Here is a 15107-nt window from a genome sequence, read left to right on the forward strand (position 1 = left end):
TCACGACGACAGATTCTGTTCCGAGGGATGTAAAGAGGGTTCCAGCCGAGAGGACGTGTCGGGATCTGAAGCCTCGTGCTGGAGCAGCTTCTTGGGAGGGCACATGGAGACATCCAGCACATCCAGCACATCCAGCACATCCAGCACATCCAGCACATCCAGCATCTCCCCCCTCTCCTCAGCGAGCAGAGCAAAGAGCTCCCAGCGTCCCAGGGGATCTCCAGCTCCACCCACAACGTTCTGCTCGACCCATCACCTGGGAATAACCCAGGAGGCCCACCAGGAAACAAAAGTTAACCATAACTGTGCACATAAATCCTGGAAGCGCTGGAATTCAGCGTGTGCAGGGACTGCAAGAGCAGGTTGTGCTTCTAAACTGAACCAAAGTTATCTCGTGTCCTTAGGACACTCCCCACTGGGCAGGAACTTGGCCCATCTGATGGAAAGTTAATGGCATTTAACAAAGTGGCTGTAGAGTGAAAAATATCCCTTCAATATCAGAGGGAAAAGGATCATTAATCTGGTTACATTTCTATGACTAATCTGGTTACATTTCTATCATCACTTTTATCAACATATTTAAACAGGCTTTATTATTTGGATTAAAAAAAACTACAAAGAAACCCCAAACAACAACACAAAACAAAACCACCAACCAAATAAACAAACAAAAACAAACAAAAAACCTGGACTTCCAGGAAAATCCCCAAGCCCTGCCTTCCCAAGGACACGGGAGATTTTAGCTGGTGTTGTTTTATGCCCCAGTGAGATCAGAGCAGACCCCTGGCAGGTTTTGTGTGCTGCTGGGCTGATCTTTAAAACATGCATTTCATGGGGTGTTTGTCTTCTCCCGTGCCTGCTGTCTGCAAATGCTTCCCAGGCACAGATATCTGGGGGAGTACTGACCACAACAGCATATTTTATTTGTTGAAAATCAGTTTTGTATTGTAATAAAGAAGATTTGCTGTGGCAGCCTGAGGTTTTCTTCTGAGACTGATTTATACCTGCCCAGACAGCTCAAGAAAAATGCTCTAAGACTTAAATGCACAATTCTATTACCCTAAGTATGGACTATCAAATTCTGATAGTGAACTGACCGTGAAATTCAGATTAGAAATGAATTCTAATTAATTTAAGGCAGGAAAGAAACAAAGGGAAAGCCACGAGCTGGGCCACCACCTGGCACGCTGGAAGGGAGAGGTCTGGTGTGGATGGAGGGCTGAACATGGATGAGCAGATCGTGGAATCCCGGAATGGTTTGGGTTGGAAGGGGCTGCAAAGCTCATCCAGTGCCACCCCCTGCCATGGGAAGGGACATTTTCCACTAGCCCAGGTTGTCAGAGCCCCCTCCAGGCTGGCCTGGAACACTTCCAGGGATGGGGCAGCACAGCTTCAGATGGGATGGGAATATCTCTGCTCCAGGGAGGAGCCAAACTGCCTTCCCTGGCAGTGTGGGAGGCTTCCTCCTACGCTGTGTTCCTGAGGACATTTCTCCTCTGAGATGATCTCCCACTCTGGAATTAGTTCAGCCAGGCTGAGCTCGGCCATGGGGGGCAAATATTCCCAAAATGGCCCCAGCAGGAGCAGGTGCTGGGAGGGACGGGTGGGACGGGCTCGTGGATGGGAGGAGGAAAGAGGGAGGGGGAGATGAAGGAACAGATGAAAAGCAAGAAATGGCTAAGTTTGGAAACACCCTTTTATTGATGTTCTTTGGCAGGGAGTTCACTTGCTGATGGCACTTTGTTCTTGGGCCTGAGTGGGACCCAGCTGCCAACCTTTCCCCACTGAGACAGCGCTATTTACGGCACGGGTGGGTGTGGAACGGGCAGCTCAGCTGGGCTGGGGCCCAGTTAACCAGTTCAAGTCTGGCTTAACATCCCTTAAAAAACCAGGAGAGCCCTGCCCAAGGGGGAGGAGCCTCCTGCTCTGGACTCCTTCCTATTGTGGAGCTGCAAAAGGTGCCTGTGGATGGTGGAATCCCATCTCCTCCACGGACACTCCACACTCCCCGGGCACCTTCCACTACCCCAGGCTGCTGCAAGCCCTGTCCAGCCTGGCCTGGAACGCTTCCAGGGATGGGAATGAAGCTGGGATGGGAAAAACAAGCCTTGGAAACTGAAATAGGTGACCCACACAGGCAACACTTGTTAAAAAACAGTCCCTCAAAACAGTCCCTCCAAACCTGTTTATTTAACTTTTTGTTTGCTTGTTTCTAATTCTTTAATATAAACTTGTCAATTTTAATTATTTTCGATACAAACAGGACCCCCCCCCCTTTTTTTTTTTTTCTGATTTAAAACAGTTATAAATATAATTTTCTCTTCAGAAAGTGAGTGTCTAAAGCAGTTCCAGATGCCAGACGTGTACATGTGTAACATTCCTACTGCAGGAATAACTTTTGATATTTAATCAAAAGCAACAAGTTTAACAAGCAATACACTGACACATGAAGAGATAACATGGTGAGAAAAAGAAAATCCAGGCTATAAAATTTACATGAACTTTCCCAGCTTCTACAAAGGGTTTTATAAGCAACAGGACAGCTCAGAAATTAAACCCGAGAAACGTGAAATAACTGAAGGGAGGAGAAAGGGAATAAAATGGAAGGAAGAGGACATGGAAGAGAATGAAAATAATCAGCAGATAAACGGGGAGTTAAAAGAGGAAGTGCAAAATGCAAAAGGAGAAAAGTAGAAAATCAAAAGAAATGCTGAGGAAAAAATATTTTCAACAAGTCAGGAATAAAAAAACTGAGTTGTATGAGAAAAAGTGCAAGAAATGCCACGAGTTCCAATGTTCTGAAGAAAACAAAACCCTGAAAATACTCAGGGAAAAAGAGAGAATATGAAACCCCTCATTTTGTATTAATTGTGTTCCCTTCCAAACGACACATTTCAATGCTGGAAAACTCCTGTAATGAGATTATTGTTTACAGCAGGTTATTACTCAACTGGTCCCTGCTCAGCCTGTCTGTGTTTGATCTAATTCTGTCAAACCTTACAGTGGAGCCGCTGAGTTGTTACCTGAAAATAAAGACTTAATCAGGGGAATGGATTTGGAACAAAAATCCTCATTATAAGCCCATTTTTTCCTAAAGGCTCTGTGTGATTACGCAGAGCTCAGGCTGCAGCTTTTTACAACTTGCAGGCAGCGACAGTAAATTGATGTTTGGGTGGTTGGGTTATTTCTTGACCTTGAGGGGCTCAGGCTTCGGGGTGGGAATCACCCAGAATTTCCCCTTCAGAGCAATGCCAGGAAGTACAAATTAATTTAAATCTCAAATAGAGCCCAAATATTAACACACAGTAATTACATCTGATCCTTTATAATGGTTGTTGATAGTTTGCTGCTGCTCTCACAGGATGGCAAATCACTGCATTTTGGGGGGGAAAGAGCATTGGAAAATAGTCATAACCCCCCCTCAAAGAGGCAATTAGTTCTACCTAAATAATCCCAGGAATATACCAACCAAGTGGGAAATGTTTTATGGAGATGTGGTTAAAGGGGAATATTATTTTATTATCCCGAGTTTTAAACAACCAGGTGACCACATTTTTCATGCAATGGCACTATTGTGTTAGACACTAAAATCAGATTTTAACCTACTTTTAAATGTTCTCCCTTTGCCTCCACTCCAGGGCTTGAAAGTGCCGTTTGTGTCACCATTCTCTTGGCTTTCACTGTTTCTTTTAAACTCTAATAATTATAACAGCTCACTAATAGACCATCCCACTGATAAACTTCCTCGTTAAGAGGAACTCAGGACAAAAAAATGATCCTGGTCCTTTAAAAGTTTATCCCTGTGGCACCATCATGTAAGCATACATATGGGACAGTAAAAATGGAAGACGACACATTAAATGACATTATTATAAAATGCAATACTCTTGGAATGATCCCTTATTAAATTAGGCTCTATGATCTGAGATGAATTTCCCCGATCCCTAATCCATCACCAGAGAAATATTAAAAGATAGGTCTCAACTGGTATTAGAATGGCACTCAGTCTCTACTTTCATTATTTTGAATTAGGGTGCTACTGGGGGGAAGCCTCTTAATGAGAATTAGAGTGATTCACTGGCCTTCTTTGGGATTTTGACAAGTAAAATATTAACTCTTCAGTCACAGCTGTCGGAATTAAAATACTTGGCAGCCACAGATGCCCAAATTAAATTGGCCTTTATGTTTCCATATTGCTGACCTCCTTAGAGGCAAAAACATCAAGCCCAACAATAACAGCAAACCCACAGCATGTCATTTCTTGGAAGAAAATATATTTATTGAAGTTTTTATATTTGTTGCAGTTTTTAAACACATAATTGAACAAATACGGGGCGTTTTTACAAAAGGCTCTTGTTTTAATTTTGCATTCTGTAAAACTTCAGCTACAAATCAGTTCCTCTGGGCCATTAATCAGACAATAAAATAATAAATGAAGTTATTTTGGGGGGATTTCTTAACTGTTTAAACCAACATAAATCAGATTTACGTGCGGTGCATCAGTGAAAACATCTTAATGGCTCTGACTGGCATTTTTTTTTTAGGGTTGATTCTCTGTGAATAACAGATTCTATTTCTTAAAAACAATATCTGAAAATGCATAATTGTTGCAAAAGAACAAGAGCTTTTATTAGCAGTTTGGAGCAGCAGAACAAGCTGGAGTTTGGCCATGTCAAGCAAACACCCTTTCTGATCTTTCCCCCTCTTTTTCAATTTACTGCTGTGGCAGTGGAATTTCAATTAGTCTCACTTAAGTGTGTCTCAATTAAGTGTACTTCAATTACAATAAGAGTTTCCAAAGCGGGACTTGCAGCCTGGAAAAGTCTCAAATAAGGGGATGGTGCAGAAGTGGCTTTTGTTGTTGTTGTTGTTGTTGTTATTGTGGTGAAAGCCATCCCTAAATTCTGTGATCCATCATACCCCAGGCAGCACAGGGTTTGTTATTCTTTCCCGTGTCTCTGGTCACCTCCAGCATCTCTCCCTCCTCCCCAACGATCCCTCATTGATCTCAGCCCGTGATCAGTTGGGAGCTGCTCGGAGGGGGACAGTGATGGATGCCCTGAAACCCTCACACCCTTCGCATCCAATCCCGGGATGAACTCCCTGGCTCCGAGGCACGGCTGGCTGGGGGAGGCCTGGGGGCTGTGGCTGCTGGAGAGGGGCGGGAGGTGAATTTTGGTTCCTCAAAGGGGCTCTTTTTGCACACAGATGATCCCAAACCACCTCCACTGTTTGATGTGGAATGGAGAGATTTCGGTGCTGATGTGATGGGGTGCATGCTGTTTTACATGAGGACGTGGAGCTCGTCACCCACTTGCTGCTTTTCCTTTTTTTATTTGGAGATAACCAGCCCATCCTTTGCAAGGGCAAGGCTGTGCCTCTTCTCCTTCTCCTGCCAGTGGAGTTTCAGAGCTGATAACGCAGCATCACTGCTATCTAAAATAATCCAGCTCTGGAGCATTAATATTTTGAAATATCGTGTTATTCCCTGGCAGGGATCTCGTTGGATGCAGCACACTTGTTGTCACCCCTCTCTGCAGGCAGCAGTGGGAGCATCTCACCAGTGACATCAGGGACACACTTGTTGTGGACTCCCCATCCCTGGAGGGATTTAAAAGCTGTGTGGGTGTGGCACTTAGGGACATGGGTCAGTGGTGGCCTTGGCACTGCTGGGGATGGTTGGACTTGATGGTCTTGGAAGGCTTTTCCAACCTCAGTGATTCTGTGACTCTGTACTTTGTTTGTGTGGAGCTCTCAGCATGGAGCTGTCCCAAAGCAGGTTTGGGAAGCCCTGGCTCCCATGAAGGAATGGTTGGAGCTGTGTCAGGGCAGGCTCAGGTTGGATCTCAGGGAAAGGTTCTTCCCCCAGAGGGTGGTTGGCACTGAACAGGCTCCACAGGGCAGTGGGCACAGCCCCAAGGCTGCCAGAGCTGCAGGAGGGTTGGGATGATCCTCTGGGGCACAGGGGGTGACTCTGGGGATAGGCCTATGCAGGGCTGAGGGTTGGACTCCATGATCCTGGTGGGTCCCTTCCAACTGGGCACATTCAGTGATCCTGGGATTTTTCCTCCTTGCCACATCCCCACTTGGTGGTGAAACCTCACCCCAACAACCCCCCTCCCTCAGAGCACCCACATCAGCCCCATCTCCATTCGGAATTCCCTGTCTGGGCTGGGGCTGACAACCCACATGGACAGTTTTCCAGTCATTCCCTCACAGGTTCCTCAGCCAGGTGGGTGCAGGTCAGAGCCGGGAACACCACGGAGCCACCCGGGCGTGTGAATCAGTCCCACACAGACCCACTCAATCCATCTTCCCCGGAACGAAACGCGCGGAGCCGCCGCGGGGCAACGCCGAGGGGGCTCTCATTTCTCCTGTAGAAGACATCAGCAGAACTCGATAAAGGGTCAAGTAATTTCATCCAAGTTGCCACTTAGTTAGTTAAGGGAGGGCGACAGGGCCGGAGCCTGACACGTTTTATAGCACGGTAGGGTTAAAACTCCATCTCTTTCCGCCCGAAGAGCGACCAGGTTGGGAACGCTCCGTGGCTGGGGAGGATCACCCGACTGGTGGCTAAACGGGGCGTTTTGATTAATATTTGCAGCGTGGGGGTGGGCTGGGCCCCGCAATGAGATGGTTACTTGGGCGGCAGGAGCCCACGGAGCGGGGCTCGAGCGCTGGCGGGCCCTGCCCGGGGAGTAATTTGGGCGGCTCGCGAGCGGACAGTGGGTCCGCGGGGAGCGCTGGCAATCACGGCGGAAACAATGTTTGCATCGATCAGCTGTCACCGTGATTTATGGCTTCATTTTGCTGTAATGGAGAATTAGTGGAAAGATTATCAGGGACTCAACACTTTGGCTTGTTACCCGTGTCCAGACGAGCAATTTGTCTCCCTGAAGCGGTGAAATACTTGTGACAGCTCCAACACTTGCCCTTAATTCAATCAAGGGAAAATGTTGGAATTAATTTGTTACAAGAAAATTTAAATATGTTCAGCAAACAGTAACCGCGGAGCAGGAGGCTGATTTATTGTGCTCGGCAAGATATCGATCCGCTTCGATCCGGCCCGTGTTGAGGTTTTAATGTGTAATAATTTCCAATTTAAAGCTCCTTTTCAAGATCACGGGTTTAAAGAGAGGGCAGGCTGGGTCTCAAGACCTGATTAGGAGCCTGTTGCAATGGCTTTGTCAAAAGCCTGTTTGAATGTAAATTCATAGTTATCTTTTGCACTATCTTTAATATTCTTGACATGGATTTTATTGTGTGTCAAACCTCAGGCCAGCTGCCTGCCACAACCATTAATGAAACATCTTAGGAAATAAATCTCAGTCTTTATACAATATTTTTTAAAAACCTGAAACATTAGATGTCAGCGAAAAAGGTGGAACAGCATCCTTTTTCTCCCCCTGCACAGTAAACCATCAGAGATAGAGCAGCTTTACAGCTTGCCTCCACAATTAGATTGAATTATTGTGCAAATGCTATTATGCCATAAGCCTAAATTCCCAAGTCTGCAGGAATATTTTAGGTGCTTGTACAAATCTGTTATCTTCATTGAAGGTGTGACAGCTTATTCGACCCACACATATCTATAATTTTTAAGGGTTTCATTATTAAAATGCTCTTCCCTAATGCCTGGAGGATAACTCTGCTCCAGGAGCTGGCTGGGACACTGGAAATTTAGCTCCTTGTAATTCTTGGAGCGGCCATGGTGGTCCCTGGCTCCTCTGCCACCCAACTGCAGCAAAATGGTGTGAAAAATGAAATGTGCTCAATTAGTCCTTTCAGCCACATTGTTATGATTGATTAAAAGGGAAATCCTGGCCTCCAGTGCTAAAAATCTTGTTTAATAACCTGCCATGTAGCTCCAATTGCAAGTTTTCTTTAACATTTTTAGAGGGTCTGTGGTTCACATAATGAGAGAGGAGTCCTGTTCCACCTAATCAATAAAGAGCCATCACCCACCCCTGGGCTGGACACATCCATACCCAAGTATTTTTTGGCTCATCAGTAGAGTTCAGTTATTCTTAGTTTTGCTACCATATCCTTAGACTGAGCACTGAAAAACAGTTGTTTAAATATTTCTATAATAAAAAATAAATAATAATAATAAATAATAATATTCAATGATAATATTTATTTAAACTATTTTTGAAAAGAAAATTCTGACACCATCTGAGCCTTCAAAAGTAAGGTTTGGGCATCATCACTCGGACAGCAGAGCTGGGCAAGTGTGGCCCCACAGGTCCTCTCAGAAGAACCCACACCAAGCACTTGGACTTTTCTGAAATGGCTTTGGAGTCAACTGCTGGGTGATGAGAGAGGCTCTGTGAACACCTCAACTCCTGGGTAATCCCAGAAGGGTTTTGCACCTTCCCAGCCCTGCAGGAAGGACCAATGTGACCAAAGAACCCAAGCTCAGTAACTCCCCTTGCCCATCAGCCCCCCTGCCAGCCCACATTAAATATCCCTGTCCCCAAGTGTGTTTAAAATGTTGTTTTGAGGGGTGAATGTTATCCTGTAAAACAAGAGCTTCTTGTGTGGCAGCCGGAGCCAGAGGAGCCACTTTCTGAACTCCCGGTTTGAGGGCTTTGGAGAGGCCTCTGCAGAAGCAAAATTTGGCTCTGTTGGAGCTTTTGGAGATAAAATGTCAAACATTCAAGGAGTCCAAACTGCCTTGGTCTCTGTTGATGTCTCTGGTCCAAGGACTCACTGCTGCAGGCTTTGCTTGGCTTTGGGTTCCCATCTCACCCCCCTCCCTGATGGAGTTTAACATCCTTCCCCCCTTCCCAGACGTTCCCTATATATCCCTCCACATGTTTGCACTCACGTGCCTTTGGAAAAGTAAATACAATTTTATTAAATTCTGTGCATGAGTTAGATCATAAAAAAACGGGATTCTGGACTTTATGAAGTGAGGTGTCCCTGCTTTTCCAAGATTCCCTCTGACTCGGGGCTTCAGGATTGGGAATTCGCTTTTTTTTTTTTTTTTTTGCAAATGCTGTAATGATATTTTACTCCCACCTCTGCAAATCCGTAATTATAACCCAGTTTTTCATTACAAAGCTAGAAACCTAAATATTTCTGTGGTCACCGGTGGAATTCAACTTCTGCAGCAGCAAACAATATCTACACATGTGGTTCCCATCCCGCTCCTCACCGTGCAATAACAGGCAATACTACAGCTAGTAAAATGTTATTGGGAAAGTCCCCCTTGCTGCAAATCTCGACCCCAAAAATGCAGAGTTTGCTATCAAACACGTGCTCCTGAGAGCTCCTGGGGGGCAGCAGAGCCCACGTGGTCCAAAGGGCCCCGGCAGGAGCAGCTTTGTCACATCCCCAGCTGGTGTCAGGGGGTGTCCTGTCAGTGGGCTCCATCACTCTGCACCAGGGACCCCCACATCTCCTTTTCCCCCCAGTGTGGGGGAAGCCAGGCTGTTACTGCCTGGCTCTGGCAGGCTGGGAACCCCTCAGCCCCCTCCCAGGGTGAGCCTGAGCACCCAGGGCTCTGCAGCCCGGCAGGCAGCGAGGGCTGACACCACCTCAGTGGGAGCTGGAGGAGAATCAGGCCCTGACATTTAAAATTGAATTAGACTGATATTTAAAACAGAGATAAACTGACATTTAAACGGGTCCAATGTTCTGTTGTTTCAATTTTCTTCTCCAACTTTTTTTTTTTTTTTTTTTTTTTGCTTTCTTCATTTTTCATGGATCAAGGCTCCACCACATTGGAAGTCGCTCTCTGGGGGTCTGGTGCTGGATCACGACCTGGGGCTGAGGTCTCACAGTTGCTTTGCCATCACTGGATCAAGAAGAAGCCTCCTGTCTGGTTGCAGTGAGATGCAGTGTGTCCTCACTTGTTAATGTGTCAAAAACACAACACCAAACCCATCCTGAGAGAGTTCCCTAGCTGTCAGCAGCAGTGCCAGGTTAAATGGTATTAAAATGCTGGTCCCCCATGCTAAAAGGCAGCATTGCAGACCAATAATACCAAGAGAAATCTAGAAACCTCATCGAATTTTTGGAGCCCTGCATTTGGTTTCCTTTCCTCACTCTCTGCTTGAACAGCCAAGAACTGGTTTGGTTCATCCTGTGCCCCCAGAAATGAGCTTCTCCAGCTCCCACTCATCAGCCTGGTCCTGCAGCCACGGGCTGTAAATCCCACTGGGGGATGTTTATTTGTTTTTAAAAAGTCCTATCAGAATCTGGATCTGCTTCTTCAATTGTCTTTGGTGCTGAAATACAAGCTTGGGGGCTGTTCATGGCTGCAAACACGAGTGTTGGCCGAGGTCTGAAAGAATGGCATTCCTTTCAAGCTGGATTTGCACAAAAAAAAAAAAAAAAAAAAATTAAAAATCTGAGGAAAACCAATCTTTAAATAAGTTCCCAATTGAGGACTTTATGGTGGTGCCAGCTATTCACAATAGACCCTCTCGGGGTGGGTTTCTGCCCTTCCCACAACAGCACCGTCTTTCCACAAGGTCATTTTAGGTCTCCGAGTCTCGATGATAATTTGCTCCCTTGCAGACAGAGTTTGTCTTCAGCCTCTCAGCTCAGAGGGAGAAACCCCGTCAGGCCGTGGGATCCCTCCCAAATCCAACAGGAACTGCTGCTCCTCGCTCTGCCCAGCACGGGGATGACGAGGGGAGGCTCCGCCGGGCTCTGGTCCCTCCTGGGCTCTGCCTCCCGCCCCGGGATCTTCCCGGGGGTGAAGCCCTGGCTGGGATTTTGCAGCGTTCCCATTGTGGCCCAGCTGAATCCAATCAGGGCTGTGTGTTTGGCAGGGCAGGGCTCAGCTCTCCCTGTCGCTGGGCGATATTTTCATCCACTGACATTTCACGGAGCGGTTTCAAAACGAGCCGAGAGCGTCGCCAGAATTCCTTTATTTTGAAAGTTTTATCTAAATCAGGCTTTAATTATCTGTTTGGAAATAGCTGTTGGTAAACAGAGGTGCCTGCCCTGGAGGCTCTGTGCTCACCAGACCTGTAGAAACCAGCTGGAAACTGCTCGTTTTGGGAAAGCAGGTCATTCTCCCAAAACCACAGAGCGATCAGATGGTGCCCAAGCCCACGCGCTGCATCCCAGACAACGTGGCTGTGATGAACCATTTCCTCTGAGCCCTGAATCGTGGTTTAACTCTGGAGTAAAGGTAGAGCAAAGCAACTGAGAAAAGAAACAGCCTCTTCCTTGGAAAACCTGTGGCTGGGGAGAGCTCCCAGCAGGAGGAGCTTTCAGGAATTTCCGAGCATCCTGTTGTGGTGGAGGGTCATTCCGTGGGATGTGTTTTATGAGGACTGGGAAATTAGTTTTGTTTGATTATGGTTAGGACTTACTTCAAACGGTCTGCCAGGACTTCACAGTGTCGAGGAAGAAAGGGGAGAAGAAATGAAGACCTTCAGAACACAATTTGGGCCTGCTGAGATGTTGTGTCTCCTGACCCTGCCACACCAGATGCCTCTCTTTCATTTTCCGAAGTGTTTAATTAATTTACATTCTCATGAAAACGAGAAGTCAAAAGACCAAGGTTGACTCATGTCTGCTGTGAACATGGGCTGTGTCCACTCGCCATGGCCTGCAGTGACCAACTACTCGTAATTAATTACCAGCAATTAATCAGAGCTCAGTTTAGTCCTTTCATCTGTAAAGTCAGTTCACAGTTAATTTAATTCACTCCCAGCCCAAGCCAGGCTTTCCTCTGGTGCAGGCTGGCTCTGCAGCATCACTCACCTGAAGACAACCTGTGTGCTTGGGTCAGAAGGAAAGGCTTGCCAAAACATTCCAGGGTCCCTTGGAGTAAGGGAACCTGCAGGAATGGCTTTCAGTAAAGCATCGGTCCCTATCCCAACAGCAGGGCCTAGATGAGGTGCTAAAGTTTGGATACTTTTTCTCTGAAGAATGTGGAAGTTTTGGAATGGTCATGACCCCTGAGGAGGTGAGACGTCATGGAATGATAGAATGGTTGGGGTTGGAAGGGATCTCAAAGGCCATCCAGTTCCAACCTCCTGCCATGGAGCCTTCCTTGCTGTAGCATCTCTGGATTGCAAAGCTTTCAGCATTTTTTGCTGCTCTGCAGGAATTTTGGCTGTCCTGGTACCAAGGACACATCGAGAACTCCAATGACTGTTTAACTCCCGTCTGGCAGAGCCAAGCTCGTCAATTTACCTTATCAAGCTCCAATGTTTAATTAGAGGCTCTGCTGACACCACTCCCAAGCTGGGTTCAGCTCGTCCTGGAGGCAGTGTAGCCTTTTTATTACTTTCTACAACTTAATCACTCTGTTTTAAAGACATTTGCTGTGAATTGCTCAAAGGTTACCCCCTCTGTCGATTTAGGTCAATATCCTCTTCTTTTCAAAATTAATTGCTATTAATTAATCACCATCTGAAGCAGTTTATTGGTATTGATTCTCTCCCTTTTGTATGTTTCTGGGAGATCTCTCATTGGTCTCCTCACAGTGTTTATTTTCCACCCAGGCCAGGGTCTGTTTTGGGGTGTTGGTTGACAGCTGGTTCCAGATGAGCATCCCCATCTCCATGGCAATCCTTCTGTCAAGGATATCCATCCATGGTGCACGTGCCTCTGACTTTTATAGCACTTTATTTTCTGAATTTTCTGAGTCACTTGAAACCAGAACAGCAGAGCTGTTATTTCTGACCTCTTCTCAGTGTTTTGAAAAATGTGTCCTGGCTTTGGGTTCCTGACATCATTTACCCTGTGTGGATGTGACTGAGGAGCCCCTGTGGCTGTCCCAGCACCCACATTTGAGTGGTCTGACCTTTGGGCACACCAGACCAGGGCACAGATTGGGAGCATTCAAACCAGACAAGTCCACACTGGTAACAATAAACCATCTTTCCCTACTTCACAGGGAGCAGGAAGGAGAAGATGCCACCACCACATCTCCTCAGTGTGATGCTGTGCTTCCTGTTGCTCTTCTGCACCGGTGGGAGGCAGGACTGTGAGGATGGAAAAGCATTAATTTGCTTCCAAGCTTTGCACTTTTATTGGCATTCTCTGTCCGACCTTTCTCCCGGTGTAATCAAACAGCAACGATCAATACATTAAAAACCAGATTTTCTCAGCAACCTCCCCCGTGCAGCCACCAGGTCAACACACAGTGATCAGTGCAGCACCATCTGCAGACCAATCTCATTAAGCTGGAGTTTTTGGGGGGGTTGAAGAAGACACCCCAAGTCGTGGTGGGGCTTTACAGGGCTGAGCACAGTGGGAAAATACAGCAGGAATGAGGATAGGTTTCCAGCTGAAGTAGATCCTGCAGAACAATGTGCTTTTTCCAGAATGAGGAGCAGATTAAATACATCTTAGTCTTGAGATCAGTTTTATTCTGACAGACCAGACAACGGGGGATACTTCAGACCTCACCCCCTGGCCCTGGGATAACCCTTAGGATGGGTCCCTCTGCTTGGTGACACCTCGTGGTGGTCACAAGGGCACCACCACCATCCTGCTGGGTTTGATCCAGCACTCCAGGAGCCACGTTCCAGCTGCTGAGCTCTGTCATTTGTCAGCCTCTGGAAAGACGAGGATTTCTGCTCTGGGAAGCTGTGGGAGGTCCCCAGGGATGTCGTCGTCTGCTTTCACCGCCCGGAAAAAAATGTCCTTTCTCTGTTGAAAGAGTGTGCAGTGATTATCTCCAGGCCCCGGGGCACTTCACCCCAAATCACACAGAGCTATTTCGGGTCTCTCTTTCACCGCAAATGTTCAAAACCAGCTGCTTGAATCCAGTTTTCGAGAGTGAATTGGGCATTTAGCAGCCCAAGAGTCTCTGGTGTCTCTGAGATGCTGCAGGAGTTCTCCAGCCAGCCAGGAGCTTCATCCTGAGGCCAGGGACCACGTCAGGAGTGTCCTTCTGGGATCCTTCAGGGTGAGGTGGCTTTGCTGGAACATGCCCTCCAGGATGCCCAGCTGTGAGTGCAGGACCCAGCCCTGCAGTGGCTCCTCAGGCAGGGTTGTGCTCTCACCCCCTGGCTCAGCTCCACAGGAAACATGGATTAGATTTTGTGTATAAGGCTTTGTGGGATTAAACATTGCTGGATTTGAAAGGCTAATTTCTCCCTGGATTTTTTTCCCTCTGAAGCCTCTAATGAGTGTGTTTATGGGTGAGTTTCCCTGAGTACCTCCAAGACTGAAAGCTTTTTTTTTTATGAGACAGATGGAGACGTTCTTTCCAAGAGTGAGTAATATTTAACCTTAAGCACTTTCAAATCCGGCCTCAGGAATATTGAGATGAAAGCCTCGTGGCACTAAGCTTCTTTCAAATGGATATTGCAGAGGAGCTGCCTGGACATTTGTCTCCCTGCCCCTCTGCCCTGCTTAACATGCTGCTGGTGTGCCCGTGTTCCTCGAGGAGGTCCGAGAAGAATAAATACTTGTCTTTCAGATTTAATTTCCAGCGGCGGCTCTGCTCCCGCTATTGTATTCCTTCTGAGCCTCCCTTATTGGACTTGAAGTTCCTGAGAGTGTCAGCCAGGTGCCTTCACCCTCTCCCTGCCAGCCCAGAGTGCAGCTCCTCCAGCTGGGAAGGGGGACAGGGAAGCACATCCTTGATCACAGCATCACTGTGACACTGGTCACCAGCACAGGGAACCAGCTGCTGGAAGGGACCCTAAAGCCCACCCAGTTCCACCCCTCTGCCCTGGGCAGGGACACCTTCCACTACACCAGGTTGCTCCAAGCCCTGTCCAACACTTCCAGGGTCCACAGCTTCTCTGGGCAACCTGTGCCAGGGCCCCACCACCCTCACAGGGAACTCCTATACCCAATTTAAGTCTACACTATTTCAGTTTAAATCCATTAATTGTAATTACTGAAATGCCCATATTCAATCAATAATCAGGGAATCGGAGAATGGTTTGGGTTGGAGAAGAATGAAATAGGAAGCACAAATGGATTTTGAAGAGCTTTTAGATATTTTCTTCTGTTCCCCTCCTGGTCTGATTGTTTTCATGCAAATCCTCATCTCAAAGACTCCCAGGCCACAGTTGAGTTGGAAGGGACTCTTGCATTGAGCAGGGAGGGGAGTGACCTTGTCCCTGCTGCACGAAACACAGGCACTTCCCAGGTTTTCTTGGGATATCCTCTGAGTT

At 47.0% G+C, this 15107-nt stretch overlaps 1 protein-coding gene across 1 annotated transcript in view; it reads right to left on the reverse strand.

Annotated features, from left to right (window-relative positions):
* LOC126636356 (lysosomal amino acid transporter 1 homolog) overlaps positions 1 to 15107 on the reverse strand; it is an 82156-nt gene continuing 67049 nt past the window's right edge. Inside the window, 1 exon segment of the mRNA XM_050308446.1 lies at positions 1 to 240. Within this exon segment, the coding sequence (XP_050164403.1) occupies positions 1 to 240 (240 nt within the window).

This window comes from Myiozetetes cayanensis, unplaced genomic scaffold, assembly GCF_022539395.1.
Source record: "Myiozetetes cayanensis isolate MyiCay16 unplaced genomic scaffold, myiCay2020 scf13, whole genome shotgun sequence".
Lineage (NCBI taxonomy): Eukaryota > Metazoa > Chordata > Aves > Passeriformes > Tyrannidae > Myiozetetes > Myiozetetes cayanensis.